The 23,234-nt window shown below is 42.5% G+C and overlaps 1 protein-coding gene across 1 annotated transcript in view; it reads left to right on the top strand.

The window, feature by feature from the left end:
* Window positions 1-5,012: 5,012 nt before the first annotated feature.
* The window catches only part of ALDH8A1 (aldehyde dehydrogenase 8 family member A1), a 32,961-nt gene continuing 14,739 nt past the window's right edge, over window positions 5,013-23,234 (top strand). Inside the window, exons 1-5 of the mRNA XM_024248587.3 lie at window positions 5,013-5,349; window positions 11,303-11,450; window positions 12,704-12,859; window positions 15,862-16,011; window positions 22,249-22,505. Coding sequence (XP_024104355.1) covers window positions 5,212-5,349; window positions 11,303-11,450; window positions 12,704-12,859; window positions 15,862-16,011; window positions 22,249-22,505 — 849 coding nt within the window. The 5' untranslated portion in view covers window positions 5,013-5,211. The remainder of the gene's footprint in view (window positions 5,350-11,302; window positions 11,451-12,703; window positions 12,860-15,861; window positions 16,012-22,248; window positions 22,506-23,234) is intronic.

Raw genomic sequence — 23,234 nt, 5'->3', positions numbered from 1 at the left:
CGCTTGAGGTCAGGAGTTTGAGACCAGCCTGACCAACATGGTGAAACCCCATCTCTACTAAAAATACAAAATTAGCCAGGCGTGGTGGCACGCGCCCGTAATCCCAGCTACTTGGGAGGCTGAGGCAGGAGAATTGCTTGAACCCAGGAAGCAGAGGTTGCTGTGAGCTGAGATCATGCCATTGCACTCCAGCCCCGGCAACAAGAGCGAAACTCTGTCTCAAAAAAAAAAGAAAAAGAAAAACCAGCGAAGTCCCAGCTTGAGCCGCCAATGGCACAAGGAAATGGCACAAGGAGGCCACTGTAACTGACAGACACGTCTGCTCTGCCGCTGGGACTGATCTTGTGTGGGGAGTTCTGATCAGCACTAGGCACTCTTTAGAAGCACCATGTCCGGCTTCTGTCCTCTTCTGCTGTCACGTGGCAGAAAATTCCTCTCTCATGCTATCCTGGGTAAAGTCCTTTCTTCAAAAAGATCTCCCTTCCATAGTCCTCCCATTAGAATCCTTTGCACTCTGTACAAAAAGACAGACATTCTGATGAGTCCATCAACATTAGGCAGAGTTGTTGGAGACCCAGGGAGATGGGCTACAGAAGTCTTTATGCACACACCGGGTGGTACTCACTGTCTCTCAGCACCAAGCTCACTTCTTGGTACTTTGCTCTGTGGTGCCAGGGCTGGGACCTGCATATTTCTCTCATTCTGTCTCCAGCTGACCTGACCGTGGGCAGCACCAGAAAGAGCCTGAGACTACCTTCTGTCTCCAGTCCCTGTCAGCAACTCTCCAGCAACAGGCAACGGCGCCAGCTCCAGACTCCAGCTGCTCTGGGCCTCCCAGCATCAGCCACACCACGCTTGTCAGAAGTCTCAGCACCGGCTGGGCACGGTGGCTCACACCTGTAATCCTAGCACTTTGAGAGGCCGAGGCGGGTGGATTGCCTGAGCTCAGGAGTTTGAGACCAGGGCAACATGGTGAAATCCCGTCTGTACTAAAATACAAAAAATTAGCTGGGCAGCATGCATCTGTAATCCCAGCTACTTGGGAGGCTGAGACAGGAGAATTGCTTGAACCTGGGAGGCAGAGGTTGCAGTGAGCTGAGGTGGAGCCACTGCACTCCAGCCTGAGCGACAGAGCGAGACTCCATCTCAAAAAAAAAAAAAAAAAAAAGAGTCCCAGCACTAGCTGGGGCAGAAGGCGGGGGGCTCCCCTGAAAGCTTCTGGTTTCTCGTAGCCCACCTCTTCCTTTTTGTTCTCCAGTTTAAAGAATGGCAGCTGCTTTTTGTGGTTGCTAATCTCTGGGTTATCTCAGCAGCCCTTACATGCTGTTTCAGCTTCGTCTGAATAAACATTTCCTGGTATTAAACTTTGACAAACCTGCCATGCTTTCTGTTTTCTGAATGGACCCTGACTGTGTATGTGATTGTATTTATTTACCCATATATGTATTTATAGTTATGCCTTGCTTCATGTTGGGAATACATTCTGAGAAATGTGACATTAATTGATTTTATGGTTGTGCAAAAATTTTAACGTGTACTTACACCAAGATGGTGCAGCCTACTACACACCTAGGCTAGATGGGATAGCCTATTGCTTCTAGGCTACAAACCTGCACAGCACATTACTGTCCTGAATACCGCAGGCAATTGTAACACAATGGTAAGTATTTGTGTATCTAAACAGAAAAATACATAAAAAATAAAGTATAAAAGATTAAAAATGGCACACCTGTATAGGGCAGTTATCCACGGAATTTGTTCTGGGTGAGTCAGTGCATGAATGCTGAGGGAATGTGAAGGCCCTAGGACAGTACTGGATGCTGTACTGTACACTTAGGCTGCACTAAAGTTATGAGCAAATACTTTTCTTCGATAATAAATTAACCTTAGCTCACTGTAACTTTCCTACTTTATGAACTTTTCCATTTGTAAAATGCTTTTTGACTTTGTAATAAGAGCTTAAAACACATACATTATACAGCTGTACAAATATATTTTCTTTACATCCCTTTTTCCATAAGCTTTTTTCTATTTTTAAATTTTTTTACTTTTCAATTTTTTTGTTAAAAATGAAGACACAAACACTCACATTATCCTAGGTCTACCCAGGGTCCAGATCATCAATACTTTCCACCTCCGCATCTTGTCCCACTGGAAGGTCTTCAGGGGCCGTCACATGTATGAAGCTGCCATCTCCTCAGTTAGCAACACCTTCTTCTGGAAAATCTCCTGAAGCACCTGTCTGAGGATTTTTTACAGTTAACTTTTTTTTTTTTAATAAGTAGAAAGAGTATACCCTAAAATAATGATAAAAGTACAGATAGTAAATACATAAACCACTAACAGTCATTTATTATCATTATCAAGTATTAGGTACTGTACATAACTGTTTGTGCTAGACTTTTATACAAGTGGCAGTGCAGTGGGTTTGTTTGCATCAGCATCACCACAGACGTGAGTAATGCCTCTCAGTATGACATTACGACGGCTATGATGTCACTAGGCAATAGGAACTTTTCAGCTCCATTATAATTTTATGGGACCTTCGTTGTATATGGAGTCTGTCGTTCACTGAAATGTTGTTATGTGGTGATAACTGCATTTATATATATGTGACCAGTGTTTTAAAAAATCAGAAGAGATTTTCAACAAAAGTATAGTAATATGACCGAAAATCATTAACACAAAATAAAAGGAAAAAAAAGTTTGAGACCAGCCTGGGCAATGTAGGCAAGACCCTGATTCTACAAAATAACAATAATAGTAATAATAATAAATTAGCCAGGCATGGTGTGGCATGCCTGTAGTCCTAACTACTCAGGAGCCTGAGGCAGGAGGATTATTTGAGCCCAGGAGTTCAAGGCTGCAGTAAGCTATGATCACACCACTGCACTGCAGCCTGAGTACAGGGAAACTTGTATCCAAAAATAAAAATAAAAAAAATGAAAAAAAAATGGATTCAAAAGTATTTTTTGTATATGGTGCAAGGAATAAATAAAAGTTCATTTAAAAACAAAAAGTAACCTAGAAAAGGAATGTTAAAAATTTTAAGCTGAGAAAAAAATGTACATCTTTAAACATCTTTATACTGCTTTCCTACTTTTTACTGGGTGAGGAGATTGAGCTCTTACCAAGAATGTGGTTATGGCTGGGCGCAGTGGCTTATGCCTATAATCTCAGCACTTTGGGAAGCTGAGGCAAGAGGATCACTGGAGCCCAGGAGTTCAAGATCAGCCTGGCCAACATAGTGAGACCTTGTCTCTACAAAAAATACAAAAATTAGCCAGGTGTGGTGGCACGCACCTGTAGTCCCAGTGACTTGGAAGGCTAAGGCAGGAGAATCACTTGAACCCAGGAGTTCAAGGCTGCAGCGAGCTAAGGTCACACCACAGCACCCCAGCCTGGGCGACAAAGTGAGACTCTGTCAAAAAAAAAAAAAGAAAAAAAAGAATGTAGTTATGTTAAAGGTAATGAGTTATATTTGCAAAGCTTCTGCAGAACTTTTGAGCTGCAAAAAAAAAAAAAAAGACCAAGAAGTTGGTCGTTTGTTCAGCAGAGTGTCATAGATAGTCTTCAGATAGGCTGAGAGGGGCCTGGAGCTTAGTTCCACAGGGAATGGGTTGCCTGTTGCTTTGCATCAGAGATTAGCAAGAATTTTGGAGAATATCTAGAGACCAATAAAGATGGAAGCAGAGAGGGCCTAAGGAGGTGCACGGCCAGCAAGTGCCCTCATGTGATCAATGAATTTTAGAATATTGGTACCTAATGTTCAAACGAATTATAACTATAAATCATAATTATAAAAGTAATATAGGCTTGCCATAAAATATCCAAGCAGTTTAAAAGTATTTAGAGTAAAAACGGCTTCCTGTCAACCATGTAAATAGCCAAAGAAACTATACTGTATATATTATTCACTACTTTTCTTTTTTCACTTAACAATACATCCTTCTAATGTCTAAATAGTATTCCCTGTTATGAATATAACAATTATACTCTAATATTCTCCAATTGATGGACATTTAGGTTGTTTTGATTTTTAAATTATGATAAAAAACGATGTCCTGTGACTTATGTACTTGTTCATGAGGACGTAATTCTGTAGGAGAGATTCCTAGAAGAGAAATTGACCAGACCCTGACAAACTGCCCCAAGCAGTGTTCTGCTAACCCTCCCGCCTATGGACTAGGGATGATTCTCCACATCCTCACAGAGTAGATGTTCTCAATCTTTAAAAATGCTCTCCAGTATGATTGGCAAATCAGGCCACCTCTGTATTTCACATTCCTTGCTTAACAGCCAGGCTGAGCATTGTTAATATATTCATTAGCCAATTGTGTTCCTTTTCCTATGGATTGCTTTTTTGTATCTTTGCTTATCTTTTCTGTTGGGGTGCTCATTTCTCTTATCAATTTGTAGAAATTCTCAGCTACATCAGGGATCTGAACCCCTTGCTATATGTATCAAACATGTTTTTGGCTTGTCTTTATCTCCATGGCACATCTAGGAAGATGTGAGCAGCCACTGTGGCCCTGGTTTTGGGATGGAGAGACAGCTCTTCCGAGAGAGGGCAGCCAAGGTAAAGAAACACAGATGAGCCATGGAAAGAGGGCATCTGTCTTCAGTTACCTCTGCAGGGTGAGCAGTGGTGCAAATCAAAAAGTGTATGATTTGGAGATTAAAGGGCTACAGTTCATCCCCTGCTAACTATGTGACCATGGAAAAATGGTCTAACCTCTCCAAGGCTCAGTTTCTTCTATAAAAGAGAGGAAGTAATGGTTACTTCATAGAGGATTGTTGTGTGGAATAAATGAATAAATTCATGTAAAGGACTTGCTTCGGGGCCTGGCATCCAATCAGTGTTTGAGCAATGAACAGTTTACAGTGTGAACCCAATAAAATCACATGCACAGGTGCCTTTTGACGATTTTAAAGGGCTATGAACACATAAGTAAGTAGCTGTTACTTTTACACACAATTATCCATGTCAGGTAATGTACTAGAAGTCTGTGAAACATTCAGCCACTCTCTTAATTCTGAGTTTGGAGACTGGAATGCTCTCTCAGAGCGTCAGGTGCCCTCCCACATTCACTGATTGGTAAAGGGGAAGATGGGGGCTGGGAAGGGGGAGGCTCACTCAGGAGTCCAGACAGTGGTGGGGACAACCTGAGTGCTCATTCGTAAAGAGGAAAGGCAGAATTTTTCCTTGCTATGGCTGGAACAAAGGCACTTTTGATGCTGGAAAACTTCATAGATGGAAAATTTTTACCTTGTAGCTCATATATAGATTCTTACGACCCATCAACGGGGGAAGTGTATTGCAGAGTGCCAAATAGTGGAAAAGATGAGGTGAGTATATGCACTTAAAGAAGACTGAAATGTGTTTAATATGTTGGCCAATTATGGGTAACAATTTTCTAAAAGCAGAGGGAGTTGGAGGAAGATGTAGGATTGTTAAACATGATAGAAGGAAGATTCTAGTTCTAAGAAGATGTACCTTGTAACTGGACTGTATGATACCTAGAACAAATCTCTTACTATATGCAGAAAGTAAGTCATTTTTCTAGCCAACCTAACACAACCCTGTGTGCAGTTTTTTTTTGTAATTCTCAAACATTTCCTAATCAGTGTCTAGTACAAAGTATTATTTGTAAGAGCTATCAGTTTGTTAAATATTCCCTTTTCTCCACCAAGCACTGCTTAAATTTACCACTATATCCATGGAATAAAAAAAAAAGTATAGCTTTACTAAACAAACAAAAAACTGTGGACTTTGTTTTAGATTGTCTTCTCATAATTTGTCATGTCTTCAAAATACCTAGTAAAATAAAATCAATCATTTGAATGATGAAACTCAAAATCAAATTCCCATATATTTTTGGAGTTAGATTTAACAGCATCTTTTTTCTTATCCAAAGTGTTTAATGGCATATGCATTACATTTTTTTAGTGATGTAGAATTAATTTTACTTGGAGAATTTTGTAAAATATTTGAGATATATTTGATTAGCTATCGATTATTGCACTGAGAATATAAATATATCTGAAGTGGTAAATGTAGCTGATGTATATATAGTCATCTAATGCCTTATGAATTATAATTTATTCTTTTTAAGGCACAAAGAACTAGATTATTTAAGATATAATTATAGCCTTCATATAAAAATATATATTCCATGCAAAGTTTTTTTTTAAGAACATTGCTATTTTTTTTCTTTTTTGTGAATACTTCAAATCTGTCTTGCATTTAAAATAAACCTTTAGACTTAGGGATTAATGTTTGCAAATGTTGGTTAATGCATTGGTTAAATTATAATCTGCAATTTTGTTTGCTTCAAATGACCTAACACAGCTCTGGGAAATCCAGCTTTGTGTTTTCCACTCTTCCTTGTTTGCCAAAGTGAAGTTAAAAATGACAAACATGCCAAATTCAGCTGAAATATTTCCTGCAGCTAATGGCTCATACCTTTTTAGAAAATAGAATGAGGTATGGATGCACTAGCTAGTAGAGTAATAGATATGTTCAATTTCTCAGCAATCCAACTTCCAAATATCCTATCTGATCCCGTAAGTCATAGTTTTTTTCTGGCTTGAAAAATATGGTTACCATACAAACCGCATGTCCAATTTCCCAAAACATCACTCAGGAAAATGTTGCTGGTGCTGCTAACAGTGGCTCCCGTTTATTCAGCTTTTGCTTCGTGCTTTGCAGTCATTAAGCCCTTTTTTAACAAAAAATTAAAAAATTGATACATAATAGTTGTACATCTTTATGGGCATATGTGACATTTTGATACATGCATACAGTGTGTCATGATCAAATCAGGGTAATTAGGATCTCCATCACATTAAACATTTATCATTTCTTGGTGTTGGGAACATTCCAAATCTTTTCTTCTAACTATTGTGAAATATACAATAAATTATTGTTAACTATTGTCACTCTACTAGAACTTATTTCTTTTAACCATATTTTTGTATTAATTAGCCAACCTCTATCCTCTCCTCTACCTTTCCCAGCCTCTGGTAACCATAATTCTACTCTCTACCTCCATGAGATCAACTTTTTTAAGCTTCCACATATGAATGAGAACATGTAATATTTGTATTTTTGTGCCTGGCTTACTTCACTTAACATAATATCCTCCAGCTCAAATCATGTTGCTGCAAATGACACGATTTTGTTCCTTTTTATGGCTGAATAATATTCCATTGTGTATATATACCATATTTTCTTTATCCATTCATCTGTTGATGGACATTAGGTTGAGTCCATATCTTGACTATTGTAAATAGTGCTGCAACAAATATGGGTGTACAGGTATCTCTTCAGTATACTGATTTCCTTTTCTTTGGATAAATTTCCAGTAGTGGGATTGCTGGATCATACTGTTGTTCTATTTTTAGTTTTTTTTTTTTTGAGAAACCTTCATGCGTTTTCCATAATGGCTGCACTAATTTACTTTCCCACCAACAGTGTATTTGTCTTGCCTTTTTTCTGCAGCTTCACCAGCCTTTTTTATTTCTTATTTTTTGATAATGACCATTTTAACTGGGATGAGATGATAACTCATTGTGGTTTTGACTTGCATTTCCCTAATAATTAGTGATGTTAAGCATTTTTTGTATACCTGTTGGCCATTTGTACACCTTCTTTCGTGGAATATCTATTTAGATCATTTGCCCATTTTTAAATTGGATTTTTTGGGGAGTGGCTATTGAGTTGTATATGTATATATACAAGCTCAAGCTCCTTATATATTCTGGTTATTAATCCCTTGTCAGATGGATAGTTTGCAGATATTTTCTCCCATTCTGTAGGTTGCCTCTTAACTCTGTTGTTTCCTCTGTTGTGCAGAAGCTTTTTAGCTTGATGTTATTTTATTTTATTTTATTTATTTATTTTCTTTTGTTGCCTGTGCTTTTGAGGTCTTACCCAAAAAATGTTTGCCCAAATCAATGTCGTGAAGTGTTTACCCTATGTTTTCTTATAGTAGTTTCATAGTTTTGGGTCTTAATCTATCTAAGTCTTTAATCTGTTTTGATTTGATTTGGTGAGAGATAGGGGTCTAGTTTTATTCTTCTGCGTATGGTTATCCAGTTTTCCCAGCACCATTTATTGGAGAGACTATCTTTTCACCAATGCATATTTTTGGCAGCTTTGGAAAAAAACGAGTTGGCTGTAAATGCATGGATTTATTTCTGGATTCTCTATTCTGTTTCATTGGTCTGTGTGTCTGTTTTTACACCAGTGCCATGCTATTCTGGTTACTATAGCTTTGTAGTGTATTTTAAAGTCTGGTAGTGTACAATCAGTAAGCCCTTTAATATGGATTATCCAAAGAAGCAAGTTGTAACAACCTAGAAGTCTCTATTATGATCCTTATTTTACAGAGGACAGTACTAACACTCTCATCTCTGATGCTTAGATCCATGGGCATGTGCACATGTGTGTGCACACACATATGCACACCTGTGTGCATAGCACATTTGCATTATAGCATTGCCATTATAAGCACATACTAGAGTCAGAGTGCCTGGTTCAAATACAAGCTGCACCACTTGGTATCTATGGCTTTGACTTAGAGCTGAACTTCTGCATGCCTCAGTCTCCTCATCTATAAAATGAGGATAATAATGATATCTACTTTATAGTGTTATTCTGAGGATTAAACAGACTCATATACGTAAAGCCCTTAGTGCTTGGCATATAGTAAATGCTTTCTGTGTATTAGCTTATGCTGATATTATTGTATGTAGTACATTAATATGTATTCTATATTACATGGACATAAGATGTGCTATAAGGCAACTTAGAAAATATGAGCGGACTTGAATTTTCTGAATAGCAAAAAGATAAGATTTTTACATTGACTGTAGGAATTCATGCTCCTCTTGCTGGCTAGCAGTGGGGCTTCCTCATGGCTGCAGCTGGTGGTGGAGGTCACCAAAGCCATCTCTTCCCCCATCCTGTCTGCAGGTCCACATTTGCGATTTAGTTTTTGAGGCGAAGCCACCATATTTCTAGAAATTTCTAATTAAGATAAGAATCATTTTATACCTTACTTCAGCTCAGCTAAAAGTGACTGACTGAATTAGTTCATTCTCACACTGCTATAAAGATACTACCCAAGACTGGGTAATTTATTAAGGAAAGAGGTTTAATTGACTCACAGTTCTGCATGGCTGGGGAGGCCTCAGGAAACTTACAATCATGGCCGAAGAGGAAGCAGGCATGTCTGACGGCAGGCGAGACAGTGTGTGAAGCCCAAGAAAAACTACCATTTATAAAACCATTAGATCTCACGAGAATTCACTCACTATCATGAAAATAGCCCCCACAAATCAATCACTTTCCTCCCTCAACACAGGGGGATTACAATTCAAGATGAGATTTGGGTTGAGACACAAAACCTAGCCATATCAGTCACTTTGCGTGAGGAAAACGAAGGAGGGGTGTGGGTCAGGTTTTGTATGAGGGCTAGCACAGGCTCAGGAGGCTAGATTACTTCAGGTGAAGTGCTCCAAAAAAGAGCTGCCAGAAGCCTATGGAAAAGGATTCTGAGTCTGAGCCAGGGCCCAGTGGTGGAAGACAGCTGTGATTACAATTTTTCATGCATGTGAGAAAGGAGAGGAGTGAGACATGGGTTAGGGATTTGTCATCTCTGGAGAAGGCATTACTTAGACATTGCCGGAGAGAAGAGAAAGGCAGAAGAGGACTTGAAAATTATTTTGCCTACATCACATTTTGGCCATGAGTTGACCCTGCCCATACCTTCCCATACATATATTGTTTCCTTTTGTATGTAACTCTAAAACCAGGTACCCAAGCCATCTGTTCAGCCACAAATCTCCTTTTCTCCAATAAGGCCTCTTCCACTGGGCAGAATCAGGCAGCAGGCAGAGCAACCTGTGGTCCTGGGAACCACCAAAATCTGGGTTTGAGTCCTGAGTCTGCCACTTATTAGCTGTGTGACCTATGGCAAGTTGCTTGAGTTTCTGTGTCTCAGTTTTCTCATCTGTAAAATGGGCATAGCAATACTCATGTTATAGAATTTTGAAAGGACTTAAATAAAAATAATTTGTGTAAAGTATTTAGCATATTCCCTTATATAAAAATTAGTCAATAAATTATAATTAGTCATTTCAAGTGAAAATGACAATCTGAGGATGTGATTTAACCCAAAATTTCAGACCTTATAAGATATGTCAGAGCTCAGTTAGAAGCTTTAGAGATTCCACATATCTAGATTAATTTTCTTCTTCTACAATACATATAATATATACATACTGTATATACTATATATATTATATATATAGTATATACATACTATATATATTATATATATATAGTATATATGTATAACATATACATTTTTTTGAGACAGGGTCTTACTCTGTCACCTAGGCTGGAGTGCAGTGGCACAATTACAGCTCACTACAGCTTCTACCTCCTGGGCTGAAGTAATCCTCCCACCTCAGCCTCCTGAGTAGCTGGGACTACAGGCATGCACCACAACACCCAACTAATTTTTTTAAAAAAACTGTGTAGAGACAGGGTCTCACTATGTTGACCAGGCTGGTCTCAAACTCCTGGGCTCAAGCGATCCTCCCAACCCAGCCTCCCAAAGTGCTAAGATTACAGGCATGAGCCACCACTCCTGGCCCACAATATTTTAAAAAATTCTAGTTTCTGAAGTGATTGAAAATGTACATCTGTTAAAATTCACATAGCTTCTTTCTGATGATCTGATTACCACATTCAGGATGCATTGGTTGAAATGGAGCGTGTTTCTTTGTTTTTATGGTACCCCTCCTTTGCTGGTCATGTAAACACCTGTGTCATCTACTTTGTGGGTGGCTCAGCACTGGGACATGTTGAATATTCAAAATTAGGGTGGGCCAGGCGCAGTGGCTCACACCTGTAATCCCAGCACTTTGGGAGGCCGAGGCGAGTGGTTCGCTTGCATTCAGGAACTCGAGACCAGCCTGGTCAGCATGGTGAAACCCCCTTTCTACCAAAAATACAAAAATTAGCTGAGCATGGTGGCACATGCCTGTAATCCCAGCTGCTCGGGAGGCTGAGGTTGGGAGAATCACTTGAACCCTGGAGGCAGAGGTTGCAGTGAGCCAAAATTGCGCCACTGCCCTCCAGGCTGGGCTACAGAGTGAGAATCCATCTAAAAAACAAAACAAAACAAAACAGAAATTAGGTGTGTGGAGACCTGAGGATTCTGGTTTCGTCCATCCCCTAAGGAGTAACAGCTTTAAGGTGACCCTTTCTCCCATTTGCTCCTCAAAGATCGAAGCCGCGGTCAAGGCCGCCAGAGAAGCCTTTCCTGGCTGGTCATCCCGCAGCCCCCAGGAGCGCTCCCGGGTCCTGAACCAGGTGGCGGATTTGCTGGAGCAGTCCCTGGAGGAGTTTGCCCAGGCCGAGTCTAAAGACCAAGGTGAGAGTTGCCTCTTAACTGTAACATGGGACTCAGGGCATCTCTGATTATTCATGTTACCCCTGCTGGGGCCATCAGGCCAGCCCATGTGCCTGCTCCTTTGGCAATAGTAGAAGTGGAGAGCAAACCCTCCCCTGCTCTAGGCCTGGGAAGGCTAGAACTTGTGGCTGGCCCACCCCTGTCTCATTCAGATGGCCAGAGAATGTCACATGGCTGGATCCAAAAGCTGAGGGGCAAAGAAATACACTCTGTTCATTGGATGAAAGGAAGTGCAACTATATACAGCAAAGGGCATGGATATAGGGAGAGATGAAGAACTAGGGCTGATCATGCAGTCTCCTACTCATTCTAAGCAGAGAATTTCAAAGCAAAGATAATTTGAAAAGCAGTTGTGCAGTCAGATCATTTAAGATGCTTTCTAATATGTCAGTCACCATTCCACTCCTGACACTTCTCATTTTTTTTCCCACTCTTTCCCAGACATCAGGGTAATGGAGTAAATATCTGTAAATTTTTGCAAGAATATCTGTTAGGATAAGCCAAGAGTTTTAAAAATTACATGTGTGCCATAAACCAACCAAAAATTAGAAAGCAGCCTGAGTCCAAGCCCTTAAAAAGAAAATAGTTCTCTGCTGGTGTTCCTGGCCAGTCTCTCTGCATTGCTAAAGAGAACTCAGTAGCAGTCCAGGTAAGCTTCTGTTTTTCTTTCTGTTCCATCCAGGAGCTAGGATGTGCAGGGCATGTGATGGGCAAGCAGGTGCCACACAGCATCCCGTGCCAGGGCGTTCCCAGCCGCTCTTCTGATGACTCTACCATGTGTTGGGAGGTCATGACATACACATTACATGTGTATAAAAGTGTTTCGTTTTGTGCTGTGCAATTACAACTGTCCTAACACCCGTATTTCAATGCCTTTGTCACAGGTACAAAGCCTGGTGATTTTGAGTTGCAAGAGTTTGTGTGGGTGAAGTGGTAGCATCTGGCAAATTGATGATGAGAATGATGTGTTCAGTTCACAAAACAAAGATTATTGACTCAATTTTAACCCCCCACCTCAGTTTCCAACCTTATACCTAAATATTGTATGGTTTTATCAAACCGTGATCAAGTCTTTGTGAGGTCAAGGAATGCCTGCCCCAGGCTAGAAGGAATCCAGGCCGTTTCAGTGTGAGTTGGGACACGTGGGCAGTGGAAGCTGATGGATAGACTGTCCCCATTAGCTGATAGTGCTTTATGTTGTTTGCTTCTTACAGGGAAAACCTTAGCACTGGCAAGAACCATGGACATTCCCCGGTCTGTGCAGAACTTCAGGTTCTTTGCTTCCTCCATCCTGCACCACACGTCAGAGTGCACGCAGATGGACCACCTGGGCTGCATGCACTACACGGTGCGGGCCGCGGTGGGAGTTGGTAGGTGCTGTTCAGTGAGAGCCCGCCTCCCGGTTATGCTTGCAGATGCTCGCAACATTCTGTGGCATTGTCCTCAAGGAACAGGTTAAAGAAAAGGAAGAGCTGATATTTTTCTTTTACCTAAAATCCATTGGCCTCAAAGATCTATTTCTAGTTTATTTTCTTTGTGTCAAATTCTCCACTTTTCTTTTTAGACAGTCTTGCTCTGTCGCCTAGGTTGGAGTGCAGTGACATGATCTCGGCTCACTGCAACCTCTGCTTCCCGGATTCAAGTGATTCTCCAGTCTCAGCCTCCCGAGTACCTGGGACCACAGGTGCGAGCTACCACACCGGCTAATTTTTGTATTTTTAGTAGAAACAGGGTTTCACCCATGTTGGCCAGGCTGGTCTCAAACTCCTGACCTCAAGTTATCCTCCCACCTCGGCCTCCTCAAGTGCTGGGATTACAGGCGTGAGCCACCACGCCAGGCCTCATGTTCACGACTTATTCCTGGAACATTATCTTGGAAAATCATAGGGAAAAGAATAATGCTAAGAGTAAATATGTAAATTCACATGCCAGGATTTTTTTTTCCTACTTATATTTAAAAAAGGAAAAATCAGGCTGGGTGCAGTGGCTCATGTCTGTAATCCCAGCACTTTGAGAGGCCGAGGTGGGCGGATCATCGAAGGTCAGGAATTCGATCAGCCTGGCCAACATGGTGAAACCCCATCTCTACTAAAAATACAAAAATTCGCCAGGTGCGGTGGCTCATGCCTGTAATACTAGCACTTTGGGAGGCCAAGGTGGATGGATCGCCTGAGGTCAGGAGTTTGAGACCAGCCTGGCCAACATGGCGAAACCCCGTCTCTACTAAAAATACAAAAAATTAGCTGGATGTGGTGGCGGGCACTTGTAATCCCAGCTACTTGGGAGGCTGAGGCAGGGAGAATTGCTTGAACCCAGGAGGCCGAGGTTGCAGTGAGCTGAGATTGTGCCATTGCACTCCATCCTGGGCTACAAGGGTGAGACTCGGTCTCAAAAAAAAAAAAAAAAAAAAAAGTCAGCCAGGCGTGGTGGCATGCACCTGTAGTCCCAGCTACTTGGGAGGCTGAGGCAGGAGAATCGCTTGAACCCGGGAGTTGGAGGTTGCAGTGAGCTGAGATGGTGCCACTGCACTCCAGCCTGGGTGATAGATCAAGACTCTGTCTCAAAACAAAAAAAAAAGGAAGAACTATTTATGTACATTAAATAAATTAATAAGTGTAGGGCATGTAGTATGGTGCCAGGTGTGTGATAAATAAGCCTCTACTGAGAATTATCTAACTTCGTGCATTCCTTTGCCTCTTGACCTTTGGAAGAACGTATAAATAAATGTCTGCAATGACTAAAATTTTCCACTAGATGTCACTGTTTCCTCGGAGAAAAAAATCATCTTTTTAGCTTGTTATATTTTATGAATACAAGTTAAAAGGAAAACAATTGGGACATCTTATTCCTTTGGTTCCTTGAAACCTTCAGAAATTATGTTTTCAAGGCATTGTGGAAAGCTCTACCTCCTCCTAAGAAGTGTGCTAATATATTTTGCTGCAAAAATATTTGTATCCCCTGAAGAATGGATTTTTCAATGGGAAATTTAATAATATAAAAGATGCATTTACTTTCATAGCACAGGCTTGAGGGGAGAGTATAAAATAAGATGAATCAATTTCCTTTCAGAAGGTAGATTTTTATATTTGTGTGTTTTGTGGTTGGAAACCTGGATAGTTTCAGAATACTGCATGGAGACACATTCTAGCTTCTGTTACGTTACTCATCCAGCAAATCTATCTGGTCAGGATACAAGTGACAATCTAGAGAGAATTTTTATTTAAACATATTCTAAATAGCCAAAATGGATGTCACAGTCCATGCACCAAAGGTTATTGGCTTTACTGATAGGAGGGCCCTCACAAGGAACACTCAGAACCCATTGGCCCCTATTTTATGAATAATTATATAAAGCTTGAGATTTTATGTCTCAACCCACGACAGGTTTGAAATAAAGGTAAAGAAACATGTTAGAAGAAATAACAGCCAGACAGTTAAAATAATGGGGAAGGAGACGTTTTTGAAAAAGTAAAGCTCAGTCTATAAATCTCAAAATACATCACATTCTGGAACTGTTTAGTGACAGGTGACAGCTGTTTTTTTATTTTTTATTTTTATTTTGAAGTTCCAGGGTACATGTGCACGATGTGCAGGTTTGTTACATAGGTAAACGTGTGCCATGGTGGTTTGCTGCACCTATCAACCCATCACCTAGTTATTAATCCCACCATGCATTTGCTCTTTATCCTAATGCTCTTCCCCCCAACTCTCCCCTGACAGGCCCTGGTGTGTGTTGTTCCTTTCCCTGTGTCCATGTGTTCTCACTGTTCAGCTCCCACTTGTAAATGAGAACATGCAGGTGTTTGGTTTTCTGTTCCTGTGTTACTTTGCTAAGGATAATGGCTTCCACCTTCATCCATGTGCCTGCAAAGGACATGATCTCGTTCCTTTTTATGGCTGCATTGTATTCCATGGTGTATATGTACCACATATTCTTTATCCAATCTATTATTGATGAGCATTTGAGTTGATTCCATGTCTTTGCTATTGTTATTGTGAATAGCCAAGTGCTGCAATGAACATACGCATGCGTGTATCTTTATAATAGAATGATTTATAGTCCTTTGGGTATGTGATAGGTGACAACACTTCAGCTCTGGAGTTTATATTGCTGTTGTTCATAATCATGAACCACCAAGAAACGGGTAAATCATATTGACTTTACTCTGTTTTAAAAGATACAGTTGCTTGGAATATATTTTAGAATTATTTCCCTGAAGGTGGCTACAAATAAGCAAAGCTTCGGAGGAAGTTAGAAGAGTAAGCTAAGTTTCCTGTGGCATGAAGGAGTTTTGCGTTAATAACCCCACTTGGCCAGTCGGCCTCAGAGGGGTATGCCGTCACAGGCAGTGCTTCTGCTCTCATCACTTAGCTGGTCTGATCAGCCCCTGGAATTTGCCGCTCTACTTGCTGACCTGGAAGATAGCTCCAGCGATGGCTGCAGGGAACACTGTGATAGCCAAGCCCAGTGAGCTGACTTCAGTGACTGCGTGGATGTTGTGCAAACTCCTGGATAAAGCAGGTAATTAGGTGTTGGGGTTGGGGGGCAGGCACAGAGTTGGAGCAAAGCTGTAGTTTATAGAAATCTTCCACTCAGCAGCACAATCGATTCCAGTGACGTCGTGGGCTTTGTCTTTCTGATTCTTGTCTGGGAAATCCCCTCCACCCACAGGGTTCCCTCATCCTGCTTCCTGTCTTCAACACCAGAACGGTGCTACTGCAGGCGAATTCCACTCCCCAGGGTGGGTGACTGGCAGCACAATAGTGACACAGACTTAAACAGCCCCATCAAATCAAAGACACCTGCCTGCTCCAGAGAGTCAATTAAAATCTTAAGTTGGGGCCAGGCACGGTGGTTCACGCCTGTAATCCCAGCACTTTGGGAGGCCGAGGCGGGTGGATCATGAGGTCAGGAGATCAAGACCACCCTGGCTAATATGGTGAAACCCCATCTCTACTAAAAATACAAAAAATTAGCCAGGCATGGTGGCGGGCACCTGTAGTCCCAGCTACCTGGGAGGCTGAGGCAGGAGAATGGCATGAACCCAGGAGGCAGAGCTTGCAGTGAGCTGAGATCGCACCATTGCACTCCAGCCTGGGCGACAGAGTGAGACTCTGTCTCAAAAAAATAAATAAAAAAGAAAATAATAATAATAATAAAATCTTAAGTTGAATCACAACTTAATCTTGATAACAATAAGAATATTGCTAGGTACACCTATAGTTTGCTTGGCTATAGAATACCTAGTAGAAGTAGCCCGATTTCAAGAGATCTAAATATACATCCTTCAGTTTTTCCTGCCTTTGGGACTGCTACTGGAAAGCTAATACAATATGGCCTTTTCCTAGCATATCAAGGTTCACGCGTTTGCTCCTTGTTCTTTTTCTGCTAATAGTCTATTGGCTGCATTCAGGATGCGCTCCTGGTTTTGTTCTGGGCTGTAGCTCTGCACAGGCACAGGCTGGCACTGTTTGAAGGCAGCAGGCAGGAGACCCCAGCAGCTCTCCTGTGAGAAGTCCCCTTAATGTGAGGTCTTTTTGCTAAGTCACCCCACAGCCAGGGCAGGAGTGCTGGGTGGGGGGGACAGACTCACTGTCTTCCTAGCTGAGTCTTTCCTTGCTGCCTTTCAGCCCATAGAGAGGCACTGCTGGGCTCTCCTGTATCCACGGAATGCCCGGTGGGTTAAGAGTCCATCCCTCTCTCCTGCTTCGGAACACCTTTCTTAGAAGCACAGACAAACACATTAACCTCCAGTAAACCCTAGCCAGTTCTTTACTCCACGAGGAAGATGAAGGCTCAAAACTGAGGCTGTTTAGGGAATGGCACTGGGCCTTAGGATCCCAGGGTCCTCCAGAGGAATGAGGCCTCCCAGCCTAGGACTCTGAGTTGTCATCTATGGAGATCCCAGGCTTCCAGGTGGAAGGGGTGGGGCGGGGTATATCATTTAAATGTGCCGACCCTTCCCATGTTCCTCCCCTACAAAAGACCTCACAGTCTAATTCCATTCTTTGTAAAATGAAGTCTGTGGTGTCTGCAAAGGCGCGACATATTTCTTGCCTGCCTGGTGACTGCAGGTTCCCCAGAGTGGACTAGGCCTGGGGCTTGCCCTCTACTGGGACTTGGAGGCAGGGGTGGTGTGCAGAGCTGTGTTCCCTTAACCACTCTTTCCTGAGACCAAGCACGTCTGGATAGATGATGAGTTATCTTTCCCGACCAGTCTGCCCTGAACCTGGCCTGCATGAGAATTTCTGTTTCAATCTCTGCACAGCATTGATCTTATTTCTTGGGAACTAATAAGCCCATTAAACTAAGGTAGCCCTTCTCCTCTTTCCTCCATGGGCTGAAACTTCCTCCCCTGACAAATATAGAGAGTGTCATGTTCACCTTGCTCCTCTCTTGAGCCCTCAGTTTCTCCACTGGGATTGGAAGGAATGTGAACCACATCTGTGTCATCTGCTTTAGAGCAATGTAAGAGAAGCTTTTAGTTGAGGGTGGGGGGGGAAAGCGAAAATAACTAATTCCTTCCGGATGTCTAAAGAGTTAGCTCCTCTAGTCCTGGGCATTTAAAAAGACTTGACAGATAACTGTCCTTTAAAATAAACTCATTTTTAAGATGACACAGTGAATACTTCTGTGGGATTCCTGGAACTGTCATTTCTTCTTGGGGGCACCAAATATTTGCCCTCATTCCTGGAGTGCCCACTGACTGCATTTTCCTGGCCCTTCCCATTAGGTGTGTGTGTGGGGATCAGGAGATGTGTGTGTGTGTAGGGGTGTGTGTGTGTGTGTGCTCTATTTAAGCCTAAAATTCTTCTTGTTGCCACCCTGCCAAGCCCCTACATTTGAGGGGTTTCCTTCTAGTCTGTTCTCGTCTGTTCCTAACTTGTCTTTAGCCACCTCCCCTGAGTTTTGCTAAATTGCTATTTGTCAGTTAAACTGCTTTCCTTCTCTTATCACCAGAATCCCTTCAAGGTTAGACGGCAGACATCTCAAGAAAAATTCCATTAATTTCTGGATAAAATGTCAAAATGGTACTGAGAAATAATGGCCAGCCAACATTAGCATCCAAGCCCAAGGGAATGTAGTCAAAATGATAATACTGTCATGGGGAAGGCAATCCGCTGCCGCAGTGAGCTCATTTTACTGTGGGGATAATATGCAGTGCTTCTGCGTTCTCTCTCACCCTCGGTTAAAATGCTACTGTGAACATTAGCAGTGATCCCATTCATTTTTTGCCTTCAGGATTGATAAAGCCTAACAGTCCACCCGCTCCTGCCCCACACCCCATCCACCCACATGCATGTCCCGTCACTGGTGGAGATGCGGGGCCCTTCCCAGGAAACTGTGGGAGACTTGTCCTTGTTTCGTCCCATCACCTACTGAGGGGGGTCCTCTCCTTCCACACTTTCCTTTGCCCCAACCCAGAGCTGGGGTGCTCTCACATGGTGCCAACCACTCCTCTGACAGCGACCTACAATCCAGGACTGACCTAAGCTAGATTTCAACAAATGTGCATGTTGGGTAAAGAGATGCAATGCTTAGAAGTGGGGCTCTGGCCAGGCATGGTGGCTCATGCCTGTAATCCCAGCACTTTGGGAGGCCAAGGTGGGTGGATCACCTGAGGTCAGGAGTTCAAGACCAACTTGGCTAACATGGTGAAATCCCATCTCTACAAAAATACAAAAATTAGCTGGGGATGATGGCAAGTGCTGGTAATCCCAGCTACTTAGGAGGCTGAGGTGGGAGAATCGCTTGAACCTGGGAGGCGGAGGTTGCAGAGAGCAGAGATCGTGCCATTGCACTCCAGCCTGGGTGACAGAGTGAGACTCCATCTCAAAAAAAAAGAAGTGGGGCTCTGCTAGGCACCATCACGACTTATGGAATCTTCCTACCTGTCTCCTGAGGACTCACTGGGATGGGACCATCACTGTAGCTTCAACGTGATTGGGCCAAGGCTGTGGCTCTATAGGAGAATGTTCTGGATGATAATGGATCATCAGTGTGAAATTAGTATTTATATTATTTATAATTTAAAAGTAGATTCTGGAAGAAATGGGTTGTATCCAAAGGAGTATGTTTCTAATGAGGAGAGATTGTCTAACCTGGAACAAAGGGAAGGAAACCAGAAGCAAGGAAGCAGGTCACAAAGCCGAGATGCTGCAAGATTTCTGCACCTACCATAGGTCAGGCCTGAAGAAATAGAGGGAATAAACTCTGCTACCTTCAGGCAGACCCTAAGAACTGCCTAGACACAGCATGATTATACAGATGACTTTCTTTTTGGACATTATGAAGATGATTTTCTTTTTAAAGCTTCGCCATTCATGAACCATTTCTAATTTGAGTAATGTACACTAAGCATTCATTCACTCATTCATTTACTTAACAATCATTAACCTGTCAGCTTTGCTACTTACTGGTTGTTATTCAATCTCACTTTGCCTCAAATTTCTTCCTGGTAAACTAAGTGTAATAAAACTACCTACATCCTAAGGTTGTTGTGAGGACTGAAGGGTGCAAGTCATGGATAGCAGTGGTGAGTCCACAGTAAGCACCCTATCTAATGTTTGCATTTACTGGTCTGAGTTCCATGTGCTATCGACTGAAGAATCATAAGGTTCATGCATTTGGAAAGGAGGGTTTTATTTCTTATAAAGGGTTGCAGCCTGCAGGCTGGCCATCTTGCAGGCTGGGAAGCGTAGCTTCTGCCCAAAGCGGAGAACAAGTACTTGGAGGAGGGGTGAAGGGAACAGAAATTTATCCTGAGCAGAGTGGCTGAATATTCATATTCAGTAGGATATGGGAGGAGTCATGAATATTTATGAAAGGGGAAACAGGTGCATGCACAGATGAGCTTAATGTGCTCATAAAATTGTAGGGCCAACTTACAAGTACCACAAACAACCAAAAATGGGTGCCCCAATCTTTTCTATCACAAGACTCTGCTACCTTGTATCTTCGTGCATTTATGCATGTGTTTTCTTGTTTTATTATTTTATTTATTTATTTTTGAGATGGAGTCTGGCTCTATTGCCAAGACTGGAGTGCAGTGGCACCATCTCAGCTCACTGCAACCTCTGCCTCCCGGGTTCAAGAGATTCTCCTGCCTCAGCCTCCCGAGTAGTGTTATTTGACAGTGTTATGACGCTGTTTATAAGCATGGTGGACATGACTTCTGGATCACGTGCTCAAAAAATGGCAGCCTTAGCATGTTCCGAGGGTGGAGTTTTTAGCCATCTGACGTCAAAAGGTGAAGCAGAGGACATGAAAACCCTCACTACATATCCTCGGCAAGTCAGCCAAAACCAGTCCAGAGATGGTGGTCAGTTTTTAGGAAGGGATGTGTTGTGAGACTGGTGAGCTGTCATATCCAAACCGCAAAGAGGGAGGAAAGTTTGGTTGCAGTTTCAGATGGTTAGCTAAAGGCAATAAAGGAATAGGTTATCCATTTCTTGTTTTTTTAGAGCTGGTTTCTGCTTACACTCAGGAAAGAATTCTGGTTAAAGATTAATAAGGAAGAGTCATACTATGGCGTGTTTGACCTCTCATCTCATAATGGCTGGGAACTCAGTTTTTAAGGTTTCTCTGGGATCCCTTTGGCCAAGAGAGGCTCCATTCAGTCAACTGGGAGAACTTAGGATTTTATTTTTATTTCCCAATGCCAAACTAGGCTGTGGCACAGAGTAAACAGTGGAGAGCAAAGAACAGATACTGTTTCTGCCCTTAGCTAGCATACCTTCTAGTTGTGTGCAGGCAATGAACAAGTAAGTCCAGAAAACATCATGGATAGGCTGAGTGCAGTGGCTCATGCCTGTAATCCTAGTACTTTGGCAGGCCGAGGTGGGAAGATCACTTGAGGTCAGGAGTTCGAGACCAGCCTGGCCAACATGATGAAATCCCCTCTCTACTAAAAATACAAAATTTAGCCAGGTGTGGTGGTGCACGCCTGTAATCCCAGCTACTTGGGAGGCTGAGGCAGGAGAATCTCTTGAACCCGGGAGGCAGAGGTTGCAGTGAGCTGAGATGGTGCCACTGCACTCCAGCCTTGGCAATAGAGCCAGACTGCATCTCAAAAATAAATAAATAAATAAAATAATAAAACAAGAGAACACATGCATAAGTGCACAAAGATACAGGGTAGCAGAGTCTTGTGATAGAAAAGATTGGGGCACCCATTTTTGGTTGTTTGTGGTACTTGTAAGTTGGCCCTACAGTGTTATGATGCTGTTTATAAGCATGGTGGACATGACTTCCAACCTGAAACCCACCCTCCCTGGGAAGCCTTGCCCTACTTCCCTGGGCCAACATAGTCAATCTCTTCTTTGCACCTCTACAGCATGTATACACCTCTCTGCATTGTGACTGCATTGTGACATCTGGACACCAAGATGGAGCATTATGCTGCTCCCCTAGTGGGCTTGACCTGCCTGAGACTATCTCTGCATCCTCAACCCCTAAGGCCTAGCCAGTATTATGGAATGAATCACCTAAAATATGTTCCACCCTGCATCTCTCTAGGGCAAAGCATCCAGTGGAATCCCACCTGGTGTGTACCGTGGGCAGAGGTGACTCTGTGGTTTTTGCTTTGCTATTAAACCAGAGGCAGCCATAGAAGTTCCAAGTGTTGTAAAACCCAAGTGCTTCCTCCATCCCCACCCACTCCCATTCAAGCGATTGGACTTTAAAGGAGAATTTCCATGTAACTTGAACTCTTCAACATACTGAGAATTACTATAACTGATACTGTTTCCTATCCAGGTGTTCCATCAGGTGTGGTCAATATTGTGTTTGGAACCGGGCCCAGGGTGGGTGAGGCACTGGTGTCCCATCCAGAGGTGCCCCTGATCTCCTTCACTGGGAGCCAGCCCACCGCCGAGCGGATCACCCAGCTGAGCGCTCCCCACTGCAAGAAGCTCTCCCTGGAGCTGGGGGGCAAGAATCCTGCCATCATCTTTGAGGACGCCAACCTGGATGAGTGCATTCCGGCAACCGTCAGGTCCAGCTTTGCCAACCAGGTATGTCCCCGGGGGTTCTTCTCCTTCCCCTCCGTGGCCCTGTTAAGCTGGGTCTGTTTCATCACAGTGCAATGCCTGGGAGCAAGCAGGTCAATCCAGTGCCATTTCCGAGAAAGCAGGATCAGTACATTGTGTGATTCCCTTAACTCTCTGCTCAATTTTAACATTAATTAGTGGCCTTGCAGAGTCACAGCTTCTGTTCAGTAAACTCCTCTTCTTGAGTTGCACAGCTTTTGTCAGGTACCAGCCATGGGTGGAATGATTGATTTTGCTGCTCCAAGCATCTCCATTTCTTTATTCACACAGTTGCCCTGTCTTGTCTTTTATTCTTTTCTTAAACCCTGTCTTTGCTTGTGGTTCAAATGTCCTATTCCCAGTAAACCTTATTCTCATTTCAAAAGTATTCCAAATGCATTCATACACTGAGTTCCAAATATCTGAAACTGACTAGAGAAGATTTCTCGGCATAGATTCATGGATCAGCTTCAGGGCATCGTTGTAGCTCCTGAAATTACATAACAGATATTTCTCTGGGCTCTGTAGTTTTTGTCAGATTCTTTAAGGCTATGGCATTCCAAAGAGTTAAGAACACTAGACCAGATCAACTAAACTGTAGGCTGCAAGAAGATGGAAACGCTGCCTGCTTTTGTATGGTATTTTCAGTGTCAATGCTTAGAATACTGCCCAGGATATAGCAGGTGTATGTAAACACTGGATGATTTTCTTCAA

This window comes from Pongo abelii, chromosome 5 (assembly GCF_028885655.2).
Source record: "Pongo abelii isolate AG06213 chromosome 5, NHGRI_mPonAbe1-v2.0_pri, whole genome shotgun sequence".
Taxonomy (NCBI): domain Eukaryota; kingdom Metazoa; phylum Chordata; class Mammalia; order Primates; family Hominidae; genus Pongo; species Pongo abelii.
This window is presented reverse-complemented; position numbering and strand designations above follow the sequence as displayed.